Source organism: Urocitellus parryii, chromosome X (assembly GCF_045843805.1).
Source record: "Urocitellus parryii isolate mUroPar1 chromosome X, mUroPar1.hap1, whole genome shotgun sequence".
NCBI lineage: Eukaryota > Metazoa > Chordata > Mammalia > Rodentia > Sciuridae > Urocitellus > Urocitellus parryii.
The window spans coordinates 102,170,200-102,194,748 of record NC_135547.1 but is presented as its reverse complement, the minus strand read 5'-3'; the positions used below and the strand labels follow the sequence as shown (position 1 = coordinate 102,194,748).

At 33.3% G+C, this 24,549-nt stretch overlaps 1 protein-coding gene across 1 annotated transcript in view; it reads left to right on the top strand.

Moving 5' to 3' along the window:
- Positions 1–24,549, top strand: part of Cfap47 (cilia and flagella associated protein 47) — a 416,223-nt gene that overhangs the window by 352,202 nt on the left and 39,472 nt on the right. Inside the window, 3 exon segments of the mRNA XM_077793662.1 lie at positions 14,705–14,864; positions 17,072–17,166; positions 21,306–21,461. Of these exon segments, the coding sequence (XP_077649788.1) occupies positions 14,705–14,864; positions 17,072–17,166; positions 21,306–21,461 (411 nt within the window).

The following is a 24,549-nucleotide window of genomic DNA, read 5'->3' as shown; positions in this document are numbered from 1 at the left end:
ATCTGTTTCAGTCTTCTTTTTTTCTTTATTTTCTGATTTCACCCCCTTCCATTACCCCCATTCTTCACTGTGCTGCTGTATCAACATTCTGAGCCAATTCCTTATGTAAGCTTTGAAATTGTTCATGTTTCTACTTGGAACACTCATAAACTAACTTTTTGTTTAACTTATTTCACATCTTTTAGATGTGTTGCCTTTTTAGATAAATTTTTGCTGAAAATACTCTCCACTGATGCTCTCTCCCTAAATAATTAATGTAAAACCTATTAATTAGTTTTCTATTTATTTGTTCCTTATCTTTTTTTCTCCACCAGAAGCTATGGTCCATTAGGCAAGGGATATTTTCAGTCTCATTTACTAAACTCTCCCTAACAACCACCTAGCTCAATACATTTAAGCACTAACATTTATTGAAAACTATTAGATGCTAAGACTCTGTCCTAAGTTCTGTGAATACATCAGGGAGCCAAATAGACAAAAATCTATGCTCTCCTGGAGTTTGCATGCTAATGAGAAGAAAGAAAAAATGATCAAAAAAGACAGAGAAAATGGGCAGGGAAAGAGAATAAAGAATGTCATGATGTTGGTGATATAATTTTGGATAAAGAGTCTAGAAAAATTCTTACTGAAGCTGGGCATGGTGGCACATGCCTGTAATCCTAGCAGCTTGGGAGACTAAGGTAGGAGAATCCAGAGTTCAAAGCCAGTTTCAGCAAAAGCAAGGTGCTAAGCAACTCAGTAAGACTCTGTCTCTAAATTAATACAAAATAGGGCTGGGGATGTGGCTCAGTGATCGAGTGCCCCTGAGCACAATCCCTGGTACTCAAAAAAAAAAAAATATATATATATATATATGAAGGAATTGACATTAATGAATGGATTAGCTTGCAGGTGTGGCTATAATAAATTTCTGAGATGTTATTATCTCAGTCTGTGCCATCTATGTTTTGTGTAAAATCATGGAATATTTAGCAAATTCACATTTCACAAAAACAAATAAAAAGGAAAGAAAAGAGACCCACTATGTTAGATGTCAAATATATAGTTTCAGAGTTCTATAATGTTTGAATGAAGTCTTTATGACAAAATATTATGGATTATGACGTGTGGGTTTAAAATTTTAATAAAATGAATACTGTGATTCATGGCTCCCAAACACTTTTTGGATTTTTTTTAACTTCATTTGAGAGAAACATACTTTATAGTGAGATTATCTAAATATCTAAAGAAAATTTGAGCCATAAGAGTAAAATTGCTGTTTAAAAGTGAAAGAATAGAAATAACTGCTACAAACTTCTTTGTGATGATTAAATCACACTTGAATAACCAGCTCAGTTAAACATGCTATATATTAAGATACTTTCATAGGTTATAAGTGATGAAAGATCTCTTGTCATTATTGTCATATTTCAGGAAGTGTCTAGTAAGTATATAAGTGGATAGACAACTCTGTAGAAATGAAACCAACTGGTTGAGTTTCCATTGGTACTGCAGAAACTGGATATAGTTATATTTTTTGGAAAGGGTTAAATTAGAAATTTAGAAAATGTTACATTAAGGATAAGGCAACAGTCAACATGTTATAGTCTAGATATAAATGTTGATGTCCCAATGATCATGGACTCCATGGAGATAGGAATTCAGGGAAAAATTTGGAGATTCCAAATAACAACTAATCATAGGTAAAATATACCAGGTAGCTGACCTTACTGATTTGGGGTTGACTGTTGAAAGACCCATAAAAACAAGACAGTCTGGATTATAAATCCTCAGAAGTCCAGATAACTAGCCAAGGCATTGGTCAAAGTTCAGAACTGGGCCTGGAACTTAAATGAATACATTATGTTGAGCCTAGAAAAGTTGCTTCTTCAGTATAGAAGAAGGAGTTTAATTGTTGGTATTGCTTCTGAGAGCAGAACACCAACTAGAGACTGATTTCTCCAGGAAATGGAACTAGGGACTAAAACAAGGAAGAATTTTCTAATTCTCTTTTACAAAGTAACAGGCTGCCTTAAGAAATAGGAGCTGCTCTGGGCTGGGGATGTGGCTCAAGTGGTAGTGCGCTCGCCTGGCATGCATGTGGCCCGGGTTCGATCCTCAGGACCACATACAAACAAAGGTGTTGTGTCCGCCAAATACTAAAAAATAAATGTTAAAATTCTCTCTCTCTCTCCCTCTCTCTCACTCTCTCTAACTCTCTCTTTAAGAAAAAAAAGAAATAGGAGCTGCTCATCAAATGATGGGTCCAATATTTGCTGAGGACGCACCAACTGTAGAACTTCTTAGAACATGTTTCTGTATATAGTGGGAAATTATTAATAAGGATCTTTAAATGAGGATTCAAAGATATTGCCATTATCTGATTTACTTAATGATATTACTAATAACAGTATCTTATCAGTCTTTTGGCATTTAGAGCCAATTTTAAAATTTTAGTGCTACTTAGAATGTTTTCTTTCTTTATAAATAATTCCATTTTTTTCTTGGTGTTAGAAATGACATAAGAAAATTTTAGAACAAAAGTGCTCATGTAGACTAAAATACAAATTATATAATTTTATATATTCTATAATATTACACAATATAAAATTATTAGTTATATATATTATATAACTATATAATTTTTACTAGTTTCTGAACAAACAAGTGTCAGTTGGAGAGAGATTTCATTTTGCAAAACCTCATTCTACTTTTGTTGGTCTAATAATGTCCTTAATATGTTGTAATCCAATATTAAGTATTTGTCTTGAAGAAAATATGATGAAAATCATGCAACTTATCCACATTAATATGATATAATAAATCTATAGATGAAATATGTCAATAGCTCGATATATGGATTCATAGATATAGGGCAAAAATAGTGTAGATAACTGGGATAGAATACACTTGCATAGAACATAGAATGTATTAGTTTTTGTACAAGGTCCTCAAGAGATAGAAATTGTGAATAAAAATTAGAGAGACAGTACAGGTAGTGACAACTTAAGCACATTTGGGTTATTTTAAGAAATTTAATGTAATTTTGTAGACTTGGCATTTTCATTTTAATTCTTAGTGTCTGATAAGCTAACATATGTTTTAAGCCATGTGTTATGACCTGACTGGTACATTCTTAAAAACAAAATTCCTCTTTTATGCTGTACAAATATTAAGTTTCTTATGATGTTTGCTTTTGATTGAAAAAAAAATGTTTAATACCAGACTTCAGTTCCAGGTTAAAAGTTATATTCCGTCAGTCAGGTTAATTAAAATATTCTATCACTTCAAGCATTTATTTAATTTAAAGTAAAAAATTCTAGAACACACAAAAGTATGGTGGATAAGAAGATTTTAAAATGAAAATCAATATGAATCTGTCAAATGTAATTGGAACTCTATCTGATATGTCAAAAATTCAATTATACCTGAACTGAAATTGTTATTTTTTATTTAACATCCCCATGTATATTTAGGTCTAAAAGAAAGATCAAATGGATATAAGTTGTTATGTCTCTATGAGTAGGTAGGAAATAAGTACACAAATGAAACTTTCTACTATTACCAGCTTTTCAGGCAAGTCAAAAGTTAATCTTACAGATAGAATTAAATTTATATTTTTTCAGTTATCTCACAGATGGAGAATGATGAATACATTTTATGAAAATGTTTATTCTAAGATTTCTCTATTTTGACTGTGCATAACCACTCATTACTTTTTGCCACTTTTATTCTTGAATTCTGGTAACTATATTGGATGTCCTTTCCTATAGCAATTGGGCATGTACTGGAATCTCTGTCCCCTATCAAGAAGCAGAAGAAGCCATTATCGAATGTTTTTCATCTTATAATCACATGTAAATGGTGCTATAATATTTACTACAGCTTCTATTGGGAAGAAAACTAATAGGAATAAAAAGACAAATAGTGAGTTATCTTGCAGCCAAGCCTTAATTCCTGGATACTTTAACAAATTCTCTGCATATGGCATTAGTTTGTTTTGGTGAGGGCTGAATTTTGAAATTGCTAAGCTCATATACAGCACAGTGTAGACATACTTTAAGTCGTTATAGAGTGTTGAATAGTTAGTTAGTGGGTTATTTTCAAGCTGTCAGCAAATTCTTATATACATTCCTTTTCTACCCCAAAGTCTCATTCCCAAAAAAACTCTGTATTTCTTCTAGGTGGAAGCATCTTATTAATCTCTTTGGTTCTGTTATCTTATGAACACCAGTTCTTCTGAGAGATTCATTGTCCCCTGTATTTTTGTCCCCAGGTGTAGCATACTTGTAATTTTTTTATCACAATTATCATTCCTTCCTTAACCCTACAACTTTACCATACCATCCTCTGAACTTGTGATTTGCATTCAGAAATACATCCTCTTCTCCTACATCAACTTTTCTGAACACTTTCTGTAGTTTCTTGAAATATGACTCTTTTCTCAGAGGCCATGTCTTTCCCTTTTGAAGTGGTGGCTCTTTATCTCTCTGTCACAACCCTCGACATGGAGTTAAAGAATGTATCCTCCTTCTTCTGCATCTCTGTAACCAGACCATTCTCTCTTTATCCTACAACTCTTTGAATTTGATTCTTAGGCCATCAAGTAAAATATCTCTAGCTCAAACACTATTTTTTAAAAAAATCCTTTTGAACTTTTAGAGCCACATAGCTGATCTCTTTAACTGCTCTACTTTCCCCTGATTGCTTTGCTCTTCATTCAACCTTAGTCATGCCTATGTTCATACTAGTCATTCCTAATAATTTCAATCCCTCCAGAATTCTGGCTTAACCAACATCAACTAGCACCATTCCTCTCTGGTTCTCCCACTTACAACCAAAATCCACATAACACAACAAATAAACATAGGAAGGAGAAAGATGGCAAGGAAAATGTGAACTGTTTATGGATCTCAGAATTGAGAAATGACATAACAGCAAATTCCCTGATTTTTTGTTTTTATCAGTTCTCCTAAATCTCACACAGGGAGCTCCAGAAACATCCCATCTACAGCTGCCACAGGCAAAAACAAAAAAAGTTTCCTCCAAAAGTCTGCTTCCCCTAGCCAAAGGATCTAAAAAAGGGTGGCCTAGCAACCGATAGCCTTTTGGTAATATCAACCTTATACCAGCCAAATATTAGTGGGAAAAAACACATTTTCCCACCCCTACTGTCTCAGTGTGGCCAAGCAGGTGGTCAGTTTTCTATCCCACTCTTTTCCCCTTCCTCCCTATTGTCTGTAGTATTCATGGGGTGAGACAGAAAACTAATCTGCCATCCCTCAGAAACTAGCAATGCTTTGATTGCCCAGCCAGAATAGTGGTACTGATGGTGTGAAGAGAGCTGATCTTCCTTTTTCTTCCTGGCAGACACAAGTGGAGCTTAGTACCCCACTAAGGTAGTAAGTACCAGCGGGATTAAGTTTCAAGATGAGATTCCATCTCCATCTAAAAGCAATGATATTTAAAGATCTGGTTTCTGGAAGGACTGCCACCTCTATCCATACATGTTATCATTGAGATTAAGGAGATTGGTATAAGTTGAGCTAATAAGCAATACATTTTTCTTCTGAATGCTCTGACATGAAGATCCACCAAGGCAAGAAGTAAAATCAATAGGTACTCCTGCCCTACCCTACTCTAACCCCTGGAGTCAGTGGAGTTCAATAGGAACCACAGCCTATACCCTATCAAGCATCAACAAGGAAGGACAAAGATATGTATGGAAAGATAGTTAGCATTATGCTTCTTTTCTTCCCATATGGGAATAAGGAACAGTGAAAACTGGGCTTCCAATCCAACCTGACATCAATGAGGTGGTAAAAGGAGAGCTAGATCGTGCTTTGCTTTCTCCCATCTCTTCTCTTGGTTTCAGTGGGGCTCAGAAGGGAGCAGAACTTCTATCCTACCCATCTTCAAAAAGGTAATATGAGTCAGTGCATCACAGTCTGCTTCAAAACACAATTTTCAGTTCCCATGAAGCCAATGAAAAAAATAGACAATCTCAGGAAAAATATATTGAATTTTAAAACCACATGGAAATTTTAGAATTGATTAAATGAATGTTAAATAAATGTCTTGCTGGATGGACTGAAGAGTGGAATGGAGATGATGGAGAATTGAATCAGTGAAGGTGAGGACAGATTAATAAAATTTACACAATCTGAACAACAGAAAGAACTTACATTTGAAAAATAAGGAACAGAGTTCCAGGAATCTGTAGGAAGATAACAACAGAGCTAATATTTATAGATCTCCAGAGAGATAGGAGTATGACTGAAAAATTTTTCAAAGAAATAATGTCTGAAGACTTGCTGAATTTGATGAAATACATAACCGTACAGATTCAAGAGACTAAGTAATCTCCAATCATTTTGAAGCAGAAAAAAAATCCATGGCAAGAAACATCATCATTAATTTCTGAAAACTAAAGACAAACAAATCTTGAAAGCAGCTAGAGAGAAACAGTACATTACTTATAGGAAAGCACCAATTCAAATGACAGGAAGTTTCTCATCTGAAACCGTGGAGGCCTAAAGGAAATGGTATTCATTTTTCAAGTACTGAAAGGAAGTAAACTATGAATACTGTATTCAGATAATATATCCATTATGAATAAAGGGAAAATATAGACATTCTCCAACTAAGGAAAAGAAAGCAAGTTGATTATAATCAAATTAGTCCTTAAAGAATAGCTAAAGCATGTTATGTAAACATTTAGGAGATAATAACTTAGAAAGATTAGAACTTCAGAAATGGAAAAATATTAGAATAGTTAAAAAGTAAGGGTTAATATAATAGGACTATCCTATTTCTCTGAAGTTTCTTAAATCACATTTGATGGTTGAAGTAAAAATCACAACACTCTGTGACACAATGCTTCTCACATATGTGTGTGTGTATATATATATATGTAGACTTTATTGATATTCTGGAATTTTTGTGTTCTATTATAATTTGACAAGATGCTACTATTGGAGATAACTGGATAAAGAAGACATGGTGTTTTAATTAGCTATTACTATAACAAATACCCAAGATAATCAACTTATAAAGAGAAAAAGGTTAATTTGGCTCATACTTTAGGAGTTTCCAATTGATGATTGATGGATTCTATTGGTTTTAGACCTGTGGCAAGGCCACACATCATAGTAGGAGTGCATGATGGAGCAAAGTTACTCACTTCATGGCCAGGAAGTAAAAGAGGAAGAGCAAGTGTTTAGTGTTCCACTGTCTCCTTCACAGTCATATATCCCTAATGACCTGACAACCTCCTACTAGGCTCTACTTCTTGAAGGTTTCACTACCTTTAATAATGCCATGGGCTGGAGACCAGAAAACTGTAACACATGGACTTTGAGGTTTATGTATACAAGCCATAGCACATGGGATCTCTCTTTTATTTCTTACAACTGCATGTGAAATCTATCATTACCATAAATATTGTATTGGATAAGGATTATACCATAAGAGAAAAAATGAAAAGGATAGAGATTACACTACATTTGTCATTTGTCATATTTTTAATATAGTTGCCACTTCAGCATCCATTTATAGGATTGACATAAATTATTTGAGACTCAGTCATATTCCATCACCTTTGACCTAGTTAAAACTTCCCCTCTCTATGTGGTTGTTTGTATATAGCCTGCTTTTTCTTCACATCACTGACTCAAAACCCAACACATCTCATAGCTACTAACCATGATAAAGTTTAACAGTCAACACAAGAATCATGTAAGCCCCTTTGTGAATGTTTTATTTAAGCTAACTAATCTGGGCCCCTTGTAGGAAAACCTAAAGGATGATGCCATGGACCTTAATAAAGGCATAGTCTCATAGGTTCTCCATCTGACTACCTTCCCCCAACCCCTCCAACCCCTGATTACTGTCTTCTCTACCCTTCTACTGGTTGATCTCCCTGCTGCCTTCCAGGCTTTGTTAGTACCCTGCCAGCACCCCTAACCTCTCTTCACCTATGAATAATAAATTTCTGCATGTATTTTGGTTTTACCTCCTTGTTGTGCTTTACCTGACACACAAACCAGAATTACCTCTATCAATGTTCTTCTAGAGAGTGGCTATCTTGTATCTTGGAATTTAATCACTCTTGATAGAGGGATCTCAAGACCAAACTAAAAATAATTCATAACAATAAATATTATATGCATTTTTAAAAGATAAAATATGCTTCATGTATATGATTGCTAATTTCCAAAGCTAAATAAGCAGAGTTCTAGCATCAGAATTTAGAAAAAAATGTTTTAGTTCACCAGCAATCTAACATAACCAGCTCTAATCATCCATATGCAGTCCTCATCTTGCTCAATCCAGAAGATCTACTTGACAGGTGATCTCTCCTTGTTTTGGTAACAGTTGGCCTCCAGGACTCAATTTTCCCATGATTCTTCTCTCTTTATCTACAAAGTCGTGCTCATCCTTTTTTGCTCATCCTGTCTTCCTGCCTTTGTAGAGGCCCAGGACTCAGTCTTCTGTCTTCCTCACTTATGTCCACATTTGTTTCTGAGGAGATCTCATTCTGTCATACTGCTTCTAAATTGATAGGCCCAGCCTCAATCTTTTCTATAATTCCAGACTCATATCTACGTGCTTTCTCAATATCCCCCATACAGATGCTGTGAGGCTTTTCACACTTCCTACTCTGCTCCAGTGATACCTTATCAGGGGGCCATCCTGGAACACCCTGCATTAAGATTCACATCACTCTCTAACCCTTTACTGTTTTACATAACAACATACATAGTATATATTTTATTTTTAAACTTCTACTCTTAGTCCCACTTCCCAATACATTTTTTTTTTCTTTTTTTTTTTTTTTTTATTGGTCGTTCATAACATTACATAGTTCTTAATACATCATATTACACGGTTTGATTCAAGTGGATTATGAACTCCCGCTTTTACCCCGTATACAAATTGCTGTATCACATCAGTTACCCTTCCATTGATTGACATATTGCCTTTCTAGTGTCTGATGTATTCTGCTGTCTGTCCTATTGTCTACTATCCCCCCTCCCCTCCCCTCCCCTCCCCTCCCCTCCCCTTTTCTCTCTCTACCCCTTCTACTGTAAATCATGTCTTCCATTTGTATTCTCTTGACTTACCCCTCCTTACCTCTTATATGACATTTTGTATAACCCTGAGGATCGCCTTCCATTTCCATGCAATTTCCCTTCTCACTCCCTTTCCCTCCCACCTCTCATCCCTGTTTACTGTAAATATTCTTCTCAAGCTCTTCGTCCCTACCCTGTCCTTGTTTACACCCCTTATATCAAAGGAGTCATTTGGTATTTGTTTTTTAAAGATTGACTAGCTTCACTTAGCATAATCTGCTCTAATGCCATCCATTTCCCTCCAAATTCTATAATTTTGTCATTTTTAAATGCAGAGTAATACTCCATAGTGTATAAATGCCACATTTTTTTTATCCATTCATCTATTGAAGGGCATCTAGGCTGGTTCCACAGTCTTGCTATCGTGAATTGAGCTGCTATGAACATCGATGTAGCAGTGTCCCTATAGCATGCTCTTGTTAGGGCTTTAGGGAATAGACCGAGAAGGGGAATAGCTGGGTCAAATGGTGGTTCCATTCCCAGCTTTCCGAGAAATCTCCATACTGCTTTCCAAATTGGCTGCACCAATTTGCAGTCCCACCAGCAATGAACAAGAGTGCCCTTTTCCCCGCATCCTCTCCAGCACTTATTGTTGTTTGACTTCCTAATGGCTGCCAGTCTTACTGGAGTGAGATGGTATCTTAGGGTAGTTTTGATTTGCATTTCTCTGACTGCTAGAGATGGTGAGCATTTTTTCATGTACTTGTTGATTGATTGTATGTCCTCCTCTGAGAAGTGTCTGTTCAGGTCCTTGGCCCATTTATTGATTGGGTTATTTGTTATCTTATTGTCTAATTTTTTGAGTTCTTTGTATATTCTGGTTATTAGGGCTCTATCTGAAGTGTGTGGAGTAAAGATTTGTTCCCAGGATGTAGGCTCCCTATTTATCTCTCTTATTGTTTCTTTTGCTGAGAAAAAACTTTTTAGTTTGAGTAAGTCCCATTTGTTGATTCTATTTGTTAACTCTAGCGCTATGGGTGTCCTATTGAGGAATTTGGAGCCCGATCCCACAGCGTGTAGATCATAACCAACTTTTTCTTCTATCAGATGCCGTGTCTCTGATTTAATATCAAGCTCCTTGATCCATTTTGAGTTAACTTTTGTGCACGGCGAGAGATAGGGATTCAGATTCATTTTGGTACAAATGGATTTCCAGTTTTCCCAGCACCATTTGTTGAAGATGCTATCTTTCCTCCATTGCATGCTTTTAGCCCCTTTATCAAAAATAAGATAGTTGTAGTTTTGTGGATTAGTTACTGTGTCCTCTATTCTGTACCATTGGTCCACCCGCCTGTTTTGGTACCAGTACCATGCTGTTTTTGTTACTATTGCTCTGTAGTATAGCTTGAAGTCTGGTATCGCTATACCGCCTGATTCACACTTCCTGCTTAGTATTGTTTTTGCTATTCTGGGTCTTTTATTATTCCATATGAATTTCATGATTCTTTTATCTATTTCTAACCCCAATACATTTTTGACTCAGGAAAAGCAGGAGGTTTGTTTTCTTCACTGTTTTAGTCACAGCACTTGTTAAAATGCATAGCACATAAGTATTTTTTGACAATTAAATGAAAGAATAAAATAGCATAGAATAAAATTATACTGTACAATATGTAAATATCTGAATGCAACTGGAGTAATGTCATTGCCATAACAAAACCTCTGCACTGTATATTATATTAGCTTTCTATTTTATATGAGAAAAATCTCACTTAGAAATTTAAATGAGTTACCCAGTTTCCCAGAGATAGTGAATAATAAACCACAGATTTGAAGGTTTTTTAATACAGTGCAGAATAAAAGAAGACATAATGATTGATCAATAAGATATACTAGTTGTAATAATAGTAGTGGTAGCAGACATTATTTTATCTTAAAATCTTCTTGGGTAATTTTAACTAAAATTAAAATTAGCCACTTTCCAAAAAAAATGTTCAGCTCTCTAACATTATTTTTCTAATCTTAATTATCTTTTCCATTTATAAGGAAAATGTTATAGAACAGTAGGACTAATAAGAACATTAAGATATTCTATTTCAAACATTCATGTAAAGCTTGAAACACTTCTCTCCTATCTGCCAGTGGTTATATAGTATGTATTTGGTAGTCTTCCATGACAGAAAACTCCTTCACTTGTCTCTCCATCAGAAGTCTCTTATATTGTATTTTTCACTCATTTTGGCCAAAGATAAAATATTTACTAATGTATTCTTCAAAAGAACACATTAAATGTATTCTTTTCAATGTTTACTAATGTATTCTAAAAAAGAAAACAAAATACTTTAATTTATAAGTACTTTGCTCATTGTGTAAAATTTACCTTAGCAATCATGTTTGCACAGAATAACCCCAAAAGCTACTTAAAAAGCACTGTGTTAAGTTTCAAACTGAACATTTTTTTGAAGAAGCATGGATTTCTTTTTTTTCCCAGTGGCCTCCATAAGTGCTATGACTTTCCACTTAATGCTTAGCTTTTTCTGCAGTAGTCCCTTTGATAGCATCCGCTTTGAACAACAATTTATTGAATCTCAAATATTAGCCAGCTCTATTAAAAATGGACAGGGTAAAGTAGCAATAGCCTATAATCCTTCCAGAGGCAAATTTAGTCCCCTAATGTCCTTCTGACTATTTAATAAATATCCCCATTTAGTGAAGGAGGTCTAAGTAGGAAAGGAAAAATGTTTCATCTTTAGCTTTTCCATCATCAAGGTAGCCAAACAGCAGTCAGAGTCAAGTTTTTCTATCTTCCCTATATTGTGAGAGTCTGGAGTTAAAAGTCTGAAAGTAAACTTAATGGAATCCCATGCCACAACATCTGGATTAACATATAAGAGAAAATTTAATATATTCGTTTTCTAGGGCTGTCATAACAATTACATAACCAAGAGAAATATATTCTCCCTCAGCTCTGCAGGTTAAAAGTTCAAGGTGCCATCAGGTTGGATTTCTTCTGAGTCCTCTATCCTTGGCTTATAGATGGGGCCACCTTCTCACTATGCCTTCTTGTGGTCTTTTTACCGTGCATGTCTCTGTAGTCTCTTTCTCTTCCAAATTTCCTTTCCTTTTAAGGACACTAGACATATTCAATTAAGGGCCACCATAATGGCCTCATTTTAATTTAATCACTTTTTAATGTTCCTGTCTTCAAATATACACACATTTTGAGATACTGGGGGTTAGGACTTCTCATGTGAATTTGCTAGGGTGTTAGAGGGGGCATAATTCAGCTCATAATATCTCAGAATAACCAATGAGAGAACTCTTCTACAAACCACCATTTTAACAATTCAAGGGTATAATAATATATAATATATAATGGTATATATTGTTTTATTATAATATATTACACATATATTGTTCATTTACTATATAATATATTGTGACTATATTATATAGTATATATTATTATATACTTCAATAATATACAATAATATAATAAATATATTAAGAAGAATCTTGCAGTAAATTCAGGAGTCAACTATAGTTCTACTTGTAGGCTTGGTAAATAATTACAACCACAAATATTCTACTAGATTTTTAATTAAATGGACTTATTTGTCATGGCATTATCTTTCCATGCTTTCAATTTAAATGTTACAAGAAAGCACAGTAGTATAAATAATGAATTACCTTGTTTTATCTGTCTTTACTCTTACACTATTAAAAGCCTAAGTTTATTTTTAGTGATAGAATAATCTATGGTGATAATACAATCTTTGTAGGAGCAAATGATAATTCCTAAGCTTGGCTTGCTTGGCAATACAGGCATGGTTTATTTGACTCAGTGCTTGCTGTTTATATCCAAATGTGTTTTAAAATGAATTAGTCTATAATTTCACTTTAATTAAAAAGAAGACCAAAATTTCTATATGCTGTAGACTTAATAGGATTTGCACTTATGACCTTTGAAATATACATTCATCTAGCTTACTTTTTCATTACCTTGGAAAGAGGTTTATAGTTTTAAAGAAGCAATAGAAGATCTCTTTTATTGTACTAAGAATGAGAACCACCATAAAAATTCCAATAGAAAACCAAAGAGTAGATCCAAAATTCAAACATACCTTACAACTTCTTACCAACATCTCTGTGCATGCAAAATATAATGATATTCATATTATATAAGACTGATAATTCTTCAGAATGCATATCTATTTTGATTAACTCTTTCACACAACAATGATTCATTAAAATATAAAGCTCATAAAGACAGAGTTGAAAATAATAGACATTTTAGATGTCTATCATTATTAGAAAACAATACAATCTTTCAGTGAGATTTTGGACAAGTTATTTAACCACATTCTCTCATTTTTCCCATATCTACAATGAAAAACATAATAGCGCTTAATTTTTGTTGGTTTTCTGAGAATTAAATAAAGTATTGCATAAATAATAGCACAGATCCTAGAGTATAGTCAATATCCAGTAGATATTAACTATTAATTTTATTAATTATTTATGATTATTAACTATGGTATTAGGCCTTAGAACATTTTCCTTTCCTTGGGAAATACAATTAAAAATATGAAAATTTTTAAATTTTGAATTTGGATATTTTGCAGTGGGGTCATTTTCTATTTCCATTTTTGATCTTCTTAATAGTTTAGTATTTTTATCTGAGTCAAATGGCTTTGATTAATGGTCTTATAACAAAGAATTTTTTAAAAAACAGTGTACTCAATAATTCTTTATTATGGTGTAAAGAAGTAGCTTTACTCATCAAAATAAAGGTAGACACTCATCACATGGATACCCTCATTGTTGAAAATGGCCTGAAGCTCACCATTCCTCTAATCTCTTCATACTTATCCAAAATATTTTTTCCTTCAAAATATGGTCTCATAACCATCTGCTTCCAGATACAATGGATGTTACTTAAGTAAGCAGTTTCCTGGGCCCCAGCTCAGAGGTAATAAATCAGAATCTCTAGAGTTGGGACTCAGCAGACTTCATGGATAACATATTTCTTAGCAATTGTAAAGGGTTAAATATTCAAATCAGAGCACAAGAAAATGCTTTCAGCTTTTCTGCCTTCTTGTTTTAATAACTAGGAGCAAAGGCACCTTTCTTTTCCAAATAAGGTTTGGCTTTCCCTGTGGATCTATTAAATAATTACACAGATATACTTGCCACAATTTGGGGGCTCCAAATAGAAACACGATCATGTTATAGTCTAGAAAAAATACACAAGAAATTAAAGGATCAAAAATCACTGTATTTTTTCCTCTGTAAAATTGCTGCACTTTCTCCTAGAAAATGTGGTAAGACTTGAAAAGACTCATGGGTTTTATGGTTCTCTTATCATTCTGGGAAAACTCAGCCTTTACTTTCAACATTTCCTTAGTACAACGAAACTTTTCAAGATAAATTTCTCACCTCAGGATAAAATGTGGTTTTCTATGGTGTCAATGACATTTGAGGGAAAATAGTGAAGTACACATTGAATTTGACATAACATATTTTTTTGTTCAGAAGCAATTTTGAAAAACTTAAAAGAATTACTGAAAGAATTAGATGAGTACTTTGTACTGTTAAATTCATATTCTGTAAGTTTTTATAATTTTTAAATTTTTTTGTGTATTTTTCAGGAATTGCATTACCACCTAAAGGAAATATAGATATCCCAGTGTTATTTATGCCCAAAATTATGAAATTATGCAAAACAATGGTCATTGTTCAAATGATGAGAGCAAATGGAGAAAAATGGCATATTGACAATTTTGATGAATTGGATACAGAGATTAAAAGGTAACATTTAAGTAATGACAGGAAGATGATTTTTTTGACTGGCATTGTTGTAATAGGTTTCTTTTACATGTTATATATAAATACTATAATGTTCATGATTTAATATTCTGAGCTGCTGAAACCCATATGTTCAGAGGAGGAAAATACATTTGTTACATGGAGATATATATTTGTTAATTTGTAGTTTAGAGTAATGAACAAGTTCCATCTTAAATACCATTATCAATTAGTCAGTGGTATGTAAAGGTACTCCCTTTTGACTGGGAAAATAATAACTGCTAGGACAATAATAATCAATATTCTGAAGACAACCTGAAGCTGTTTATCTGGGCACAGTGTAGGACTTCTGATGCTAGCATTCACCAAGTGATGGCATTATGCCTGGTGGGTATGACATTCTGATATAACATTGCCAAAATGCAGATAATTTGTATTCTCTTTTCTTAGCTGAAATTTAAGCAAACTCTTCTAATGGTGCAAAATTAAATGTTTTCTCTGCTATTATAGTTTATTTAAATAATGGTAGAATTCATAATTAAAAAGAAATTCTCATTTTCTCCTCCATTTTCATATTTTTTCCTGCATATAATTAGTTTTTTTAACTTTGGTTCCATTAGTAGCCATTCTGCTAGGCATTTTACCACTCTTAGCTGACTACATAATTTGTGGGCCTCAGTGAAAAATGATAACAAGGAAATCCTTGTTAAAAAAAAAAGATCAACCATGGAGTATTACACAGCACTAAAAAATGACAAAATCATGGCATTTGCAGGGAAATGGATGGCACTAGAGCAGATTATGCTTAGTGAAGCTAGCCAATCCCTAAAAAACAAATACCAAATATCTTCTTTGATATAATGAGAGCAACTAAGAACAGAGCACGGAGGAACAGCAGGAAGAAAAGATTAACATTAAACAGAGACATGAGGTGGGAGGGAAAGGGAGAGAAAAGGGAAATTGCATGGAAATGGAGGGAGACCCTCATTGTTATACAAAATTACATATAAGAGGTTGTGAGGGGAATGGGAAAATAAACAAGGAGAGAAATGAATTACAGTAGATGGGGTAGAGAGAGAAGATGGGAGGGGAAGGGAGGGAGGATAGTAGAGGATAGGAAAGGTAGCAGAATACAACAGTCACTAATATGGCATTATGTAAAAATGTGGATGTGTAACTGATGTGATTCTGCAATCTGTATTTGGGGTAAAAATGGGAGTTCATAACCTACTTGAATCTAATGTATGAAATATGATATGTCAAGAGCTGTGTAATGTTGTGAACAACCAATAAAAAAAATTAAAAAATAAGATCAAAAGTTTCAAGACAGTTTTGGTAGTACACTAAACAATCATAGTCCTAAATGTGGGGTCATACACAGTTGCACAAGTCACTTGCACAACTGGTCTTATAACTGCAGTGTTTTACATTTCATTTTAACAAGAAAATTCCATCTTCAGCAATGATCAGTAATATTTTCTAGTACTGCTATTCTCCTAATGATATATGATGGACCTAGAATATTTAGACATATGCCCCTTTGTTTTTTTTTTTTTTTTGGGGGGGGGGTTGGTTCTGAAGATTGAACCCAGGGATGCTCAACCACTGAGCCACATCCCCAGCCCTATTTTGTGTTTTCTTTAGAGACAGGGTCTCACTGAATTGCTAACTGCCTCAATAAGTTGCTGAAGCTGACTTTGAACTCACAATCCTCCTGCCTCAGCCTCCAGAGCTGCTGGGATAACAGGCGTGTGCCACTGACCCTGCCCCCCTTTCTTTTGACTGGAATTCTATAAAGTAAATTCTTCATCACTTTCTGAAGTCCTATGCTTCATGAGATTTTTTTTTGTTTTGTGTTTTATATGTTCAATTTAGAATATAATCCATGAGAACTGTATTATCTTTTATTAATCATCATTTAATAACATGGATGTATCCACTTGCATCCTGTAAAAGTAGAGAACAGAAGCTCCTTAACTTTAACTTATATCTTATTATGATTTTCTTTGTAATAATTTCCCAAGGTTTGTTCAGAAATGTTTATAAAATTAATATTTGCAAAATATGTTTTCTATTTTTTCAGTTTCTCTCTGCCTAAGTTTAAATTTACAAATGTTACTAAAATGCCATCAGGTTAATAAAGAATAAGCTCTTTTGTGCTAATATTGAAAGAATTTTTGTTTACTCTTAATATTTTAATTTCTACTTAGAACTATGCGAGTAGACAATCAAGAAATCCAAACAATACAGTGGATATACCCCTTTATTGGACTCCCACAGGCACCACTCCCTAAAAGTCCTTCAGGTAGGTATATTTTGGAGTCAAAATACATCAGAATTCTAAGGGACCTTAGCCATTTTCCAATCTCACCTCTTCCTTATGCAGATAAGAAATTCAAGGTCCAGTGAAAATAAGTAGTGAAATTGATGGGAATGCTAGAATATAACTCCCTCTCTCAAAAAAGAGTCTGATAACTTTTCACAAAACCAATCCATTTATTGGTGCTATCCCATTAGTAAAACCCAGATATCAGTTCAAGTTGAAATAAAATTAAATTCTCACCCTTTCAGCCCATAGAACCCTGCATTAGACCTATAAGATTCCTGGGTACTTTTGTTCTCAGGTCACTTTTTATATTTCTTTAGTGCCTTTTACTCATACATAATATTGGGGTTCATTTTAACATAATCACACATGCTTAGAATATAATCTGCTCCATTTCAGTCCTTCCTCTTTCCCTTTCCTCCTCAATTTCCCTATTCCCCTTCCTCTACTCTACTGGTCTTCCTTGTATTTATTTATACTTTTTTAAATTAGTGCTTTATAGATATACTTAAAGGCGGAGTTTGCTGTGCTATATTCATAAGCATAGTTTGGTCAATTTCATTTCACTCTTCCTGTGTTTTCAGTCCCTCCTTCTGTTCTTCCCTTCCCCTTCCTCTGCTCCACTGATCTCTCTTCTATTTTCATGGGCTTCCCCTCCACCCACCTTTTTGCCCTTATTTTGGGATAGCTTCCGCCTATGAGAGAAACATTCAACCCTTGATTTTCTGAGTCTGGCTTATTCCACTGAGCATGATGTTCTCCAATTCCATCCATTTACCAGGTCACTTTTAATCATCATATTTCCGTTTCTGTGAAGTCATCTAAGACAGTCATCTTAGTCATCTAAAAACTCTCCTGTGAGGATGCTGATTCATTTCTCTTAGTTATACTAGATATAAAACAAATCTTTATGATGTTCTTGAATGCACCAAAGTTTTCAAGGAGGTTTACTTTGCCAAGATACAACATTAAATCCCTGCCCTTAAATGCCTTTGTTTTTTTCCCACATATTCTAGGCTTCTCTCAAGTTTCTGTGTGTTCTCCTTCCCCATAATTTGCTCATTTCTTCTATATTCCTTAATTTTCCCATTTTCTTCCCAGTATCACACTAAGAAATAAAATTCCACTTAGATAACTCATATAGAGAACTATAGTATCCCAGCCCTTACCAGTCTCTAGGTATAGTTCCTTATATCTAACATACACTAAATTAATCTGCAAAGCAAAGGGCTGTTTTGGATCTCTGTCTTGAGAAACACAGATGTTTTAAAAAGTCTTGAAATTTTGCTTTTATTCTTCTCTTTCTAATACTAATCATTGCAAATGTAAAGAATCAGATTTCCAGGGTGGTGGTATAGCTTCATGTTAGAGTGCTTACCCAGCCTTTGTGAGGCTCTGAGTTTGATCCCCAGCAACAACAACAAAAAAGAATTTGACTTATGCTGACATAAATTATGTCCGCACTCTTAGAAAAAGGAGAAAGTAGTAAGTTTTGCTTGTAAATAAAGTATTTCCCAAGATACATTGCTTAAAAGAAAGACCAAGATGACATATTTCCTTAGGCAGTTTAATTTTAACTGGAAAAAAATCCACATACATAGTAGTACCTTTAACAATACATGTCATTTGTTTTCCTTGAAATATTTTTATTCAAGTTAAAAAATTATCAACAAATACATAAATGTTTCAAATATAATAAATTATCTTCAGAACATTTCACATACATGTCCAAATGTCTTTTATTTCATTCTAGAAGATAGGTGATTGTATATTTTCCATAGAGCTGTACTATTTGAAATTTATAATACGCAGTCATCTGATAAAAGTGATGTAATAAAGCCTATACATCACGCTGTTGGAATTCTAATAGTAGTGTTGCTTGTATCCACTACAGAAACAGTCTTGTTTTTCCCAGATTAAAAACATAAAGCAGAATTTTTCAGTCTATAACAAAGCCTATGAGAACATAACAACATAAATTTCTTGCATATTTTTCTTCAAAGAAAATTAAACATGCTCCAGGGCATTTTTCCTTTGAGTCACTTTTCTTGGTAATTACTTGATTTTTAAATCAAATATGAGTTCTGTAAATAGCCCAACCTAATAGCAACATCAGTGTTCTCAAAAAGATTGCATATTAGTTACTAAATCTTTTTATCGAAAATCTAAAATCTGTTGGCAATTACTTTTCTCCACAAATGCCCTTGAGAGGCAAGTTGGTTTAATTTTATACATACGTATTATTTGTACTCTTGTACAGTCCATTCTCCACTATTCATTTAATAACTAATCAGATATAAACTACTGCTTTCCTTGCTCAGTTTTATCACTGTCAAAGTTCATTATTTCTTTCCTTTTTCGTGTATCTATCACTCCGATTATTTGCAAACCCAAGATGCTATTCTTGTTCTGTTAGCCACCTTTTCTCTTTGTGCATTCTTGCCTACTACTCTCCATTGGGGCAGATAATTGGAAAAGGACTTCACTCCCTGACACACATTGAAGACAATGGAAAATGAACCTGCTGTGATTGAGTGAGCCTTGCATTGCCAGGGCACTAATTTCCTAAGGACTATAGGAAAAGACCTGTATATGATACCAATTGTAACTTTGATCACAAATTTAAATGTCCAATTTAATGCTTTAAGACTGAAGTTAATTATAACTAGAAAAGCTTGTACAGTTTTTCCAGCCATTTCACCAATGAGCTTCTTTAAATTACATCTAACTTTTTACATCCACATTGTTTATTGTGAGTCCATATTGTTCAATAAAAATCTACATAACTTTAATGAAAAATTAACTTATTACAGTATTTTATATTGCAATATCATATGTATTGTGAAAACATATATCTGAGGACATCAATTAATTTTGCAGTTTATGTGAATGTATTATTATTGATACCATAAACCATCCCATAATACATTTCAAAGCTTTTTTATATTAATTCCCTTTTCCCCTTATATTCAATTTAGATTCTACATGCATTTGACTTAATAAAAGTATAATATATTATGTTTGAGAGAAATAATATTCTTATTTATGTGGACTGTAGTACACATGGCCTCATGGTACCATAGAGTTAATGCCAAAAAAATAAATTAATACTTCTTTTTATAATTAGTGATTGCACATATAAATAATATTTTGATTTCTAATAAGATAATTGAAAGCTTCTCTTGTACTTTCTATATGAAATTATTAGAATTAAATATAAGATAAATCTTTAATGCTGTATTTTAAATATGCAGTTAAATTTTAACATTGATTTTAAACAATTTATTATAATTTTGTTTTTCACTACTAAAAAAGGTACATTTTGTAAATTTAAAAAAGTAATTCAAACAAAAATTTAAGCAGGGCGTAGTAGTGCATGACTGTAATCTCAGCTACTCCAGTGATGGAGGCAGGAAAATCACAATTTGAGGTCAGCCTAGGCAACATGACAAGACCTTGTGTCAAAATAAAATATAAGTAAAGAAAGAAAAGAATGGGGGTGTAGCTCAGTGGTAGCGTGACCCTGGGTTTAATGCCAGTACTGAAAAAAAATGAAAATTTAAATATTTTACTTAAATAATTTAAATGTGAATTTAAATATGCCTGTAAATAAATCTAATAGAAATATTTTAAAGGTTATTACAAAATAAATGTTACTAAACTTATTTGAAGCCATTTTCTATAATATTATTATAAAAGTGGAATTTGATATTACCAAAGGAACATCCAGATTTTTTAAAAAATACAAATTTAAATGTCCACAATTGCTGTTTGAGTTATTGATATGGCTCTTTCATTTTCTGAATCAAATTTCTGCATTCTAATGTAGTCTTTTGTAATCTAGTATATATATTACAGATTTACCTCTTGTCATACTGTTTTTAAATATTTCTTTAATATTCATACTTGTTTCGTAGATGTCAATATGTAGATATTGCATGAGTGTTTGTGTATGTGTGTGTGTGTGTCGGTCTGTCTGTCTGTTAAGGCCAGATAATGAGAATTTAAAGTATTTCAAAATAAGTTTTATTTTTCATGACATAGTTCATTTTATTCTATGTCAAGAATGATCATATAACCTAATAGTTAATTTAACTGAAAATATTTCTCTCCTATAGTTGTCATAAAATGTCAATCCAGGAAGCGAGTAGAAGAGAAGGTGGAAGTCACACTTATTGGTGATTTTTTTGGACCAAATCCTGCCCCAGAATTGACAGAATTTTTAGTGCTTCCAAAAAGAAATTCATATAGTAATGCTTTTGAAGATTTCATTGGTAAGAGAAACATAATCATGGATATAAAAAAAACAATAAATTAAAGCTCATCTTAAATCCTAGGTTGCTGAATGCTCAGGTATAAAGAATCATGCCCATTTATTTTTTATTTAATATTTTATAGTTTAAAAAAATTTAAGTTATAGATAGATACAATACCTATATTTTTTTTTATTTTTATGTGGTGCTGAAGATCAAATCCAGTGCCTCACACATGCCAGACAAGTGCTCTACCACTGAGCTACAACCGCAGCCCCCCATTTAATTTTCATTTACAATATAATATTTAAGTTAGTGCTTAAAGACTGCTGTAGTATGCTTGTTGTTTCCACATAGCAGTTAGCTCAAAAATGACAATAGTTATGGATATTGTTAGATTTATAAGACATGGATTGTGATTCTGTCAATGATGAGAAAGGAAAAAGCTATAGTAACTGTAATTTCTACTTCTTCTCAACTTTAATTTGTTCTATAACTCTGTCTTCCGATTTAAGGAATCTGATTGAAGCTATAACTTACAGTTTTAAATTTAGAAACAAAATCTTGAATGAATATCTTATTTAAAATATAGAAAATTGGACAAATTAAATGTAATGCCCAAATGGTTTTCAGATAATAAAGTTAATGAAGTTTATTGTATGCTTTTAATTTATATTCCATATTTTTATATAAAAACTCAAATTACTTTATTATATGTTACAAATAGAACATCCCTGATCTAAAACCTCAAATCCAAACTGCTCCAAAGTCTGAAACTTTTTGAGCACCAACGTGATGCAAGTAATTGGTATATCACATGGCACTGAGTGATAGTAACAGGATGGAGTAAGGAGATCTGGACCCTCCTCCTGTCCACACATACGAATTCAGCAGCAATTCATGGACAAATTTCCTTTTTAAGAAAGCAGTAATGATTTTAAAGGTTCCCTGCACCTTGGTGGAATGTGTAACCAGACTCATCAAAGCCTGTAGGGAGATTTGGATCATGCTGTTTTCAAAGACCTTGTCCATGACAAAGAACTTCTTATGATGATGGTCCTGGCAATGATTTCATAGGTATAACCAAAATCACAGTAGACAAAATAATCATCAACAAGTAGGACTGAATCAAACTCAAAAGCTTCTTTAAAGTAAATAATGAACGTGATGAAAAGAAGCAGCCTAGAATGAGAGAAAATATTTGCAAATCACCTATCTGGTAAGGGGTTAATCTGGAAAATACATAAGGAACTCCTACAACTCAATAAAAAAAGGCCTAAAAACAGTTTTTAAGATATGCTAAAGAACTTTGATAGATATTTCTCCAAAGAATGTACAATGGCTATGTGAAAAATAGGCAACATTACTAATCATCAGGGAAATACAAATCAAAACCACCAGGACATATCAGCATGACTGTTATTCTTTTTTAAAATGCAAATAGAAATGAGTGTTGGCAAGGATGTGGGGAAACCTTTTAAAATTTTCACACTGATGTGAAGAACAAAGAATGGTGCAATTGCTACTAAAAATAGTATGAAGGCTGCTCAAAAAATCAAAAACAGAACAATTGTATGATCTAGCAATTCTACCTCTAGATACTTAACCAAAAGAATTGAAATCAGGATCTCAAAGAGATATCCATACTTCCATATTTATTGAAACATTATTCACAGTAACCAAGATATAGAAACAACCTAAATGTCCATCAACAGATGAGTAGATAGAGAAAATGTGGTATAAACATACAATGGAATGATGTTGAGCTTTTTTTTTAAAAAAAGGAAATTCTATTGTATGTAAGAATATGAGTGAAACTAGAGGATTTTATAGTAATTGAAATAGCCAACCACAGAAAGACATACTACTTTATAATAAATTTAAATTAGTCAAATTCATAGAAACAGAGTAGAACAGTAGTTGCCAGGGTATGTAAGGAGGGAGAAATGGGTATAAAGTTTCAGTTGTGCAAGGTGAATAAGTTCTACAGACCTATTGTACAGCATAGTGCCTACAGTGAACAATAGTGTATTGTGCTTTTAAAAAAATTTATGAAGAGTGCAAATCTCATGTTACACTAAGTATAAAGGAAGCTACAGAAATAGACCTAGGGGCCTTTTCTGCTTGTCTCACTACTTGTCATTCTATGGTTTACAACCTGACAAAGTACAACCTAAGTTGTACTTTGTCAGGTTGTAAACCATAGAATCCCTAATTCTGCTAATTAAATTGATTAAAGCTTACTACCAGAAAAAAAGCATATCCTCCTACATAATCAAGGTCTATCAGGAAGCTACTTCCATCATTTCAGAAAAGTTGAAAGTCATATTAAGAAAACAATCTCTCAAGTAGCTCTTGAAAATACATATTTTGATATGGCTCTCATTTTACTGCTTCATTACTTTTCATGATGAAAAAGAATACTTAATATTGAAAATAACTATATGGAAGGTTTGCAAGCTTTTCTCCACCCATTATTCTCTCTAAAATATCCTTTTTCTCTGTTCAATACCCCAAACTCAACAAGCTCATCTGTTTTTCTCTACATTTTAATTTGTAAATCTCTTTTATTATTTACATGAAGTGTGTTTTGCTGTATAGAAACGAATCAGTTCCCTCCCGATTTAATATTTTCTGTCTCTATGGTATCTAAATATTTGATAAATTAGTTGACCTCATCCTCTTCTTAAGGGCATATGGCAATAAGTTGTTTTCTTTCCCTGCCCTATTTCAAGGACATAATGAATGTGCTTGCACTCTCTATTTTTTTTTTTTTTTTGGCCCTCCTTCCTGCCTATTTTCTTTTTGAAGGGACAATTCTGACTGATAAGTCTGAATACTATTTTAGTCTTTAGTATATGCAAAAGCAAATTGACTGTTTCCCCCTTGTGTAATTTAATTACAGTGCATACCACACATGAAATAATATCCAGGAGTTATGTTGTCCAGGCCATTTTGTGCTTCCTGTTATCTCTTAAGTCTCTTAGGATGGAAATTAAAGCACTCTTCTGTGGCTTGGACTCTGATTGGATTTTTGGAGTGAAATTTAATCACATCCTTTTCTTCTCTCATCTGAGTTTAAAACCAACTAAGGAACAGATGTAGAAAT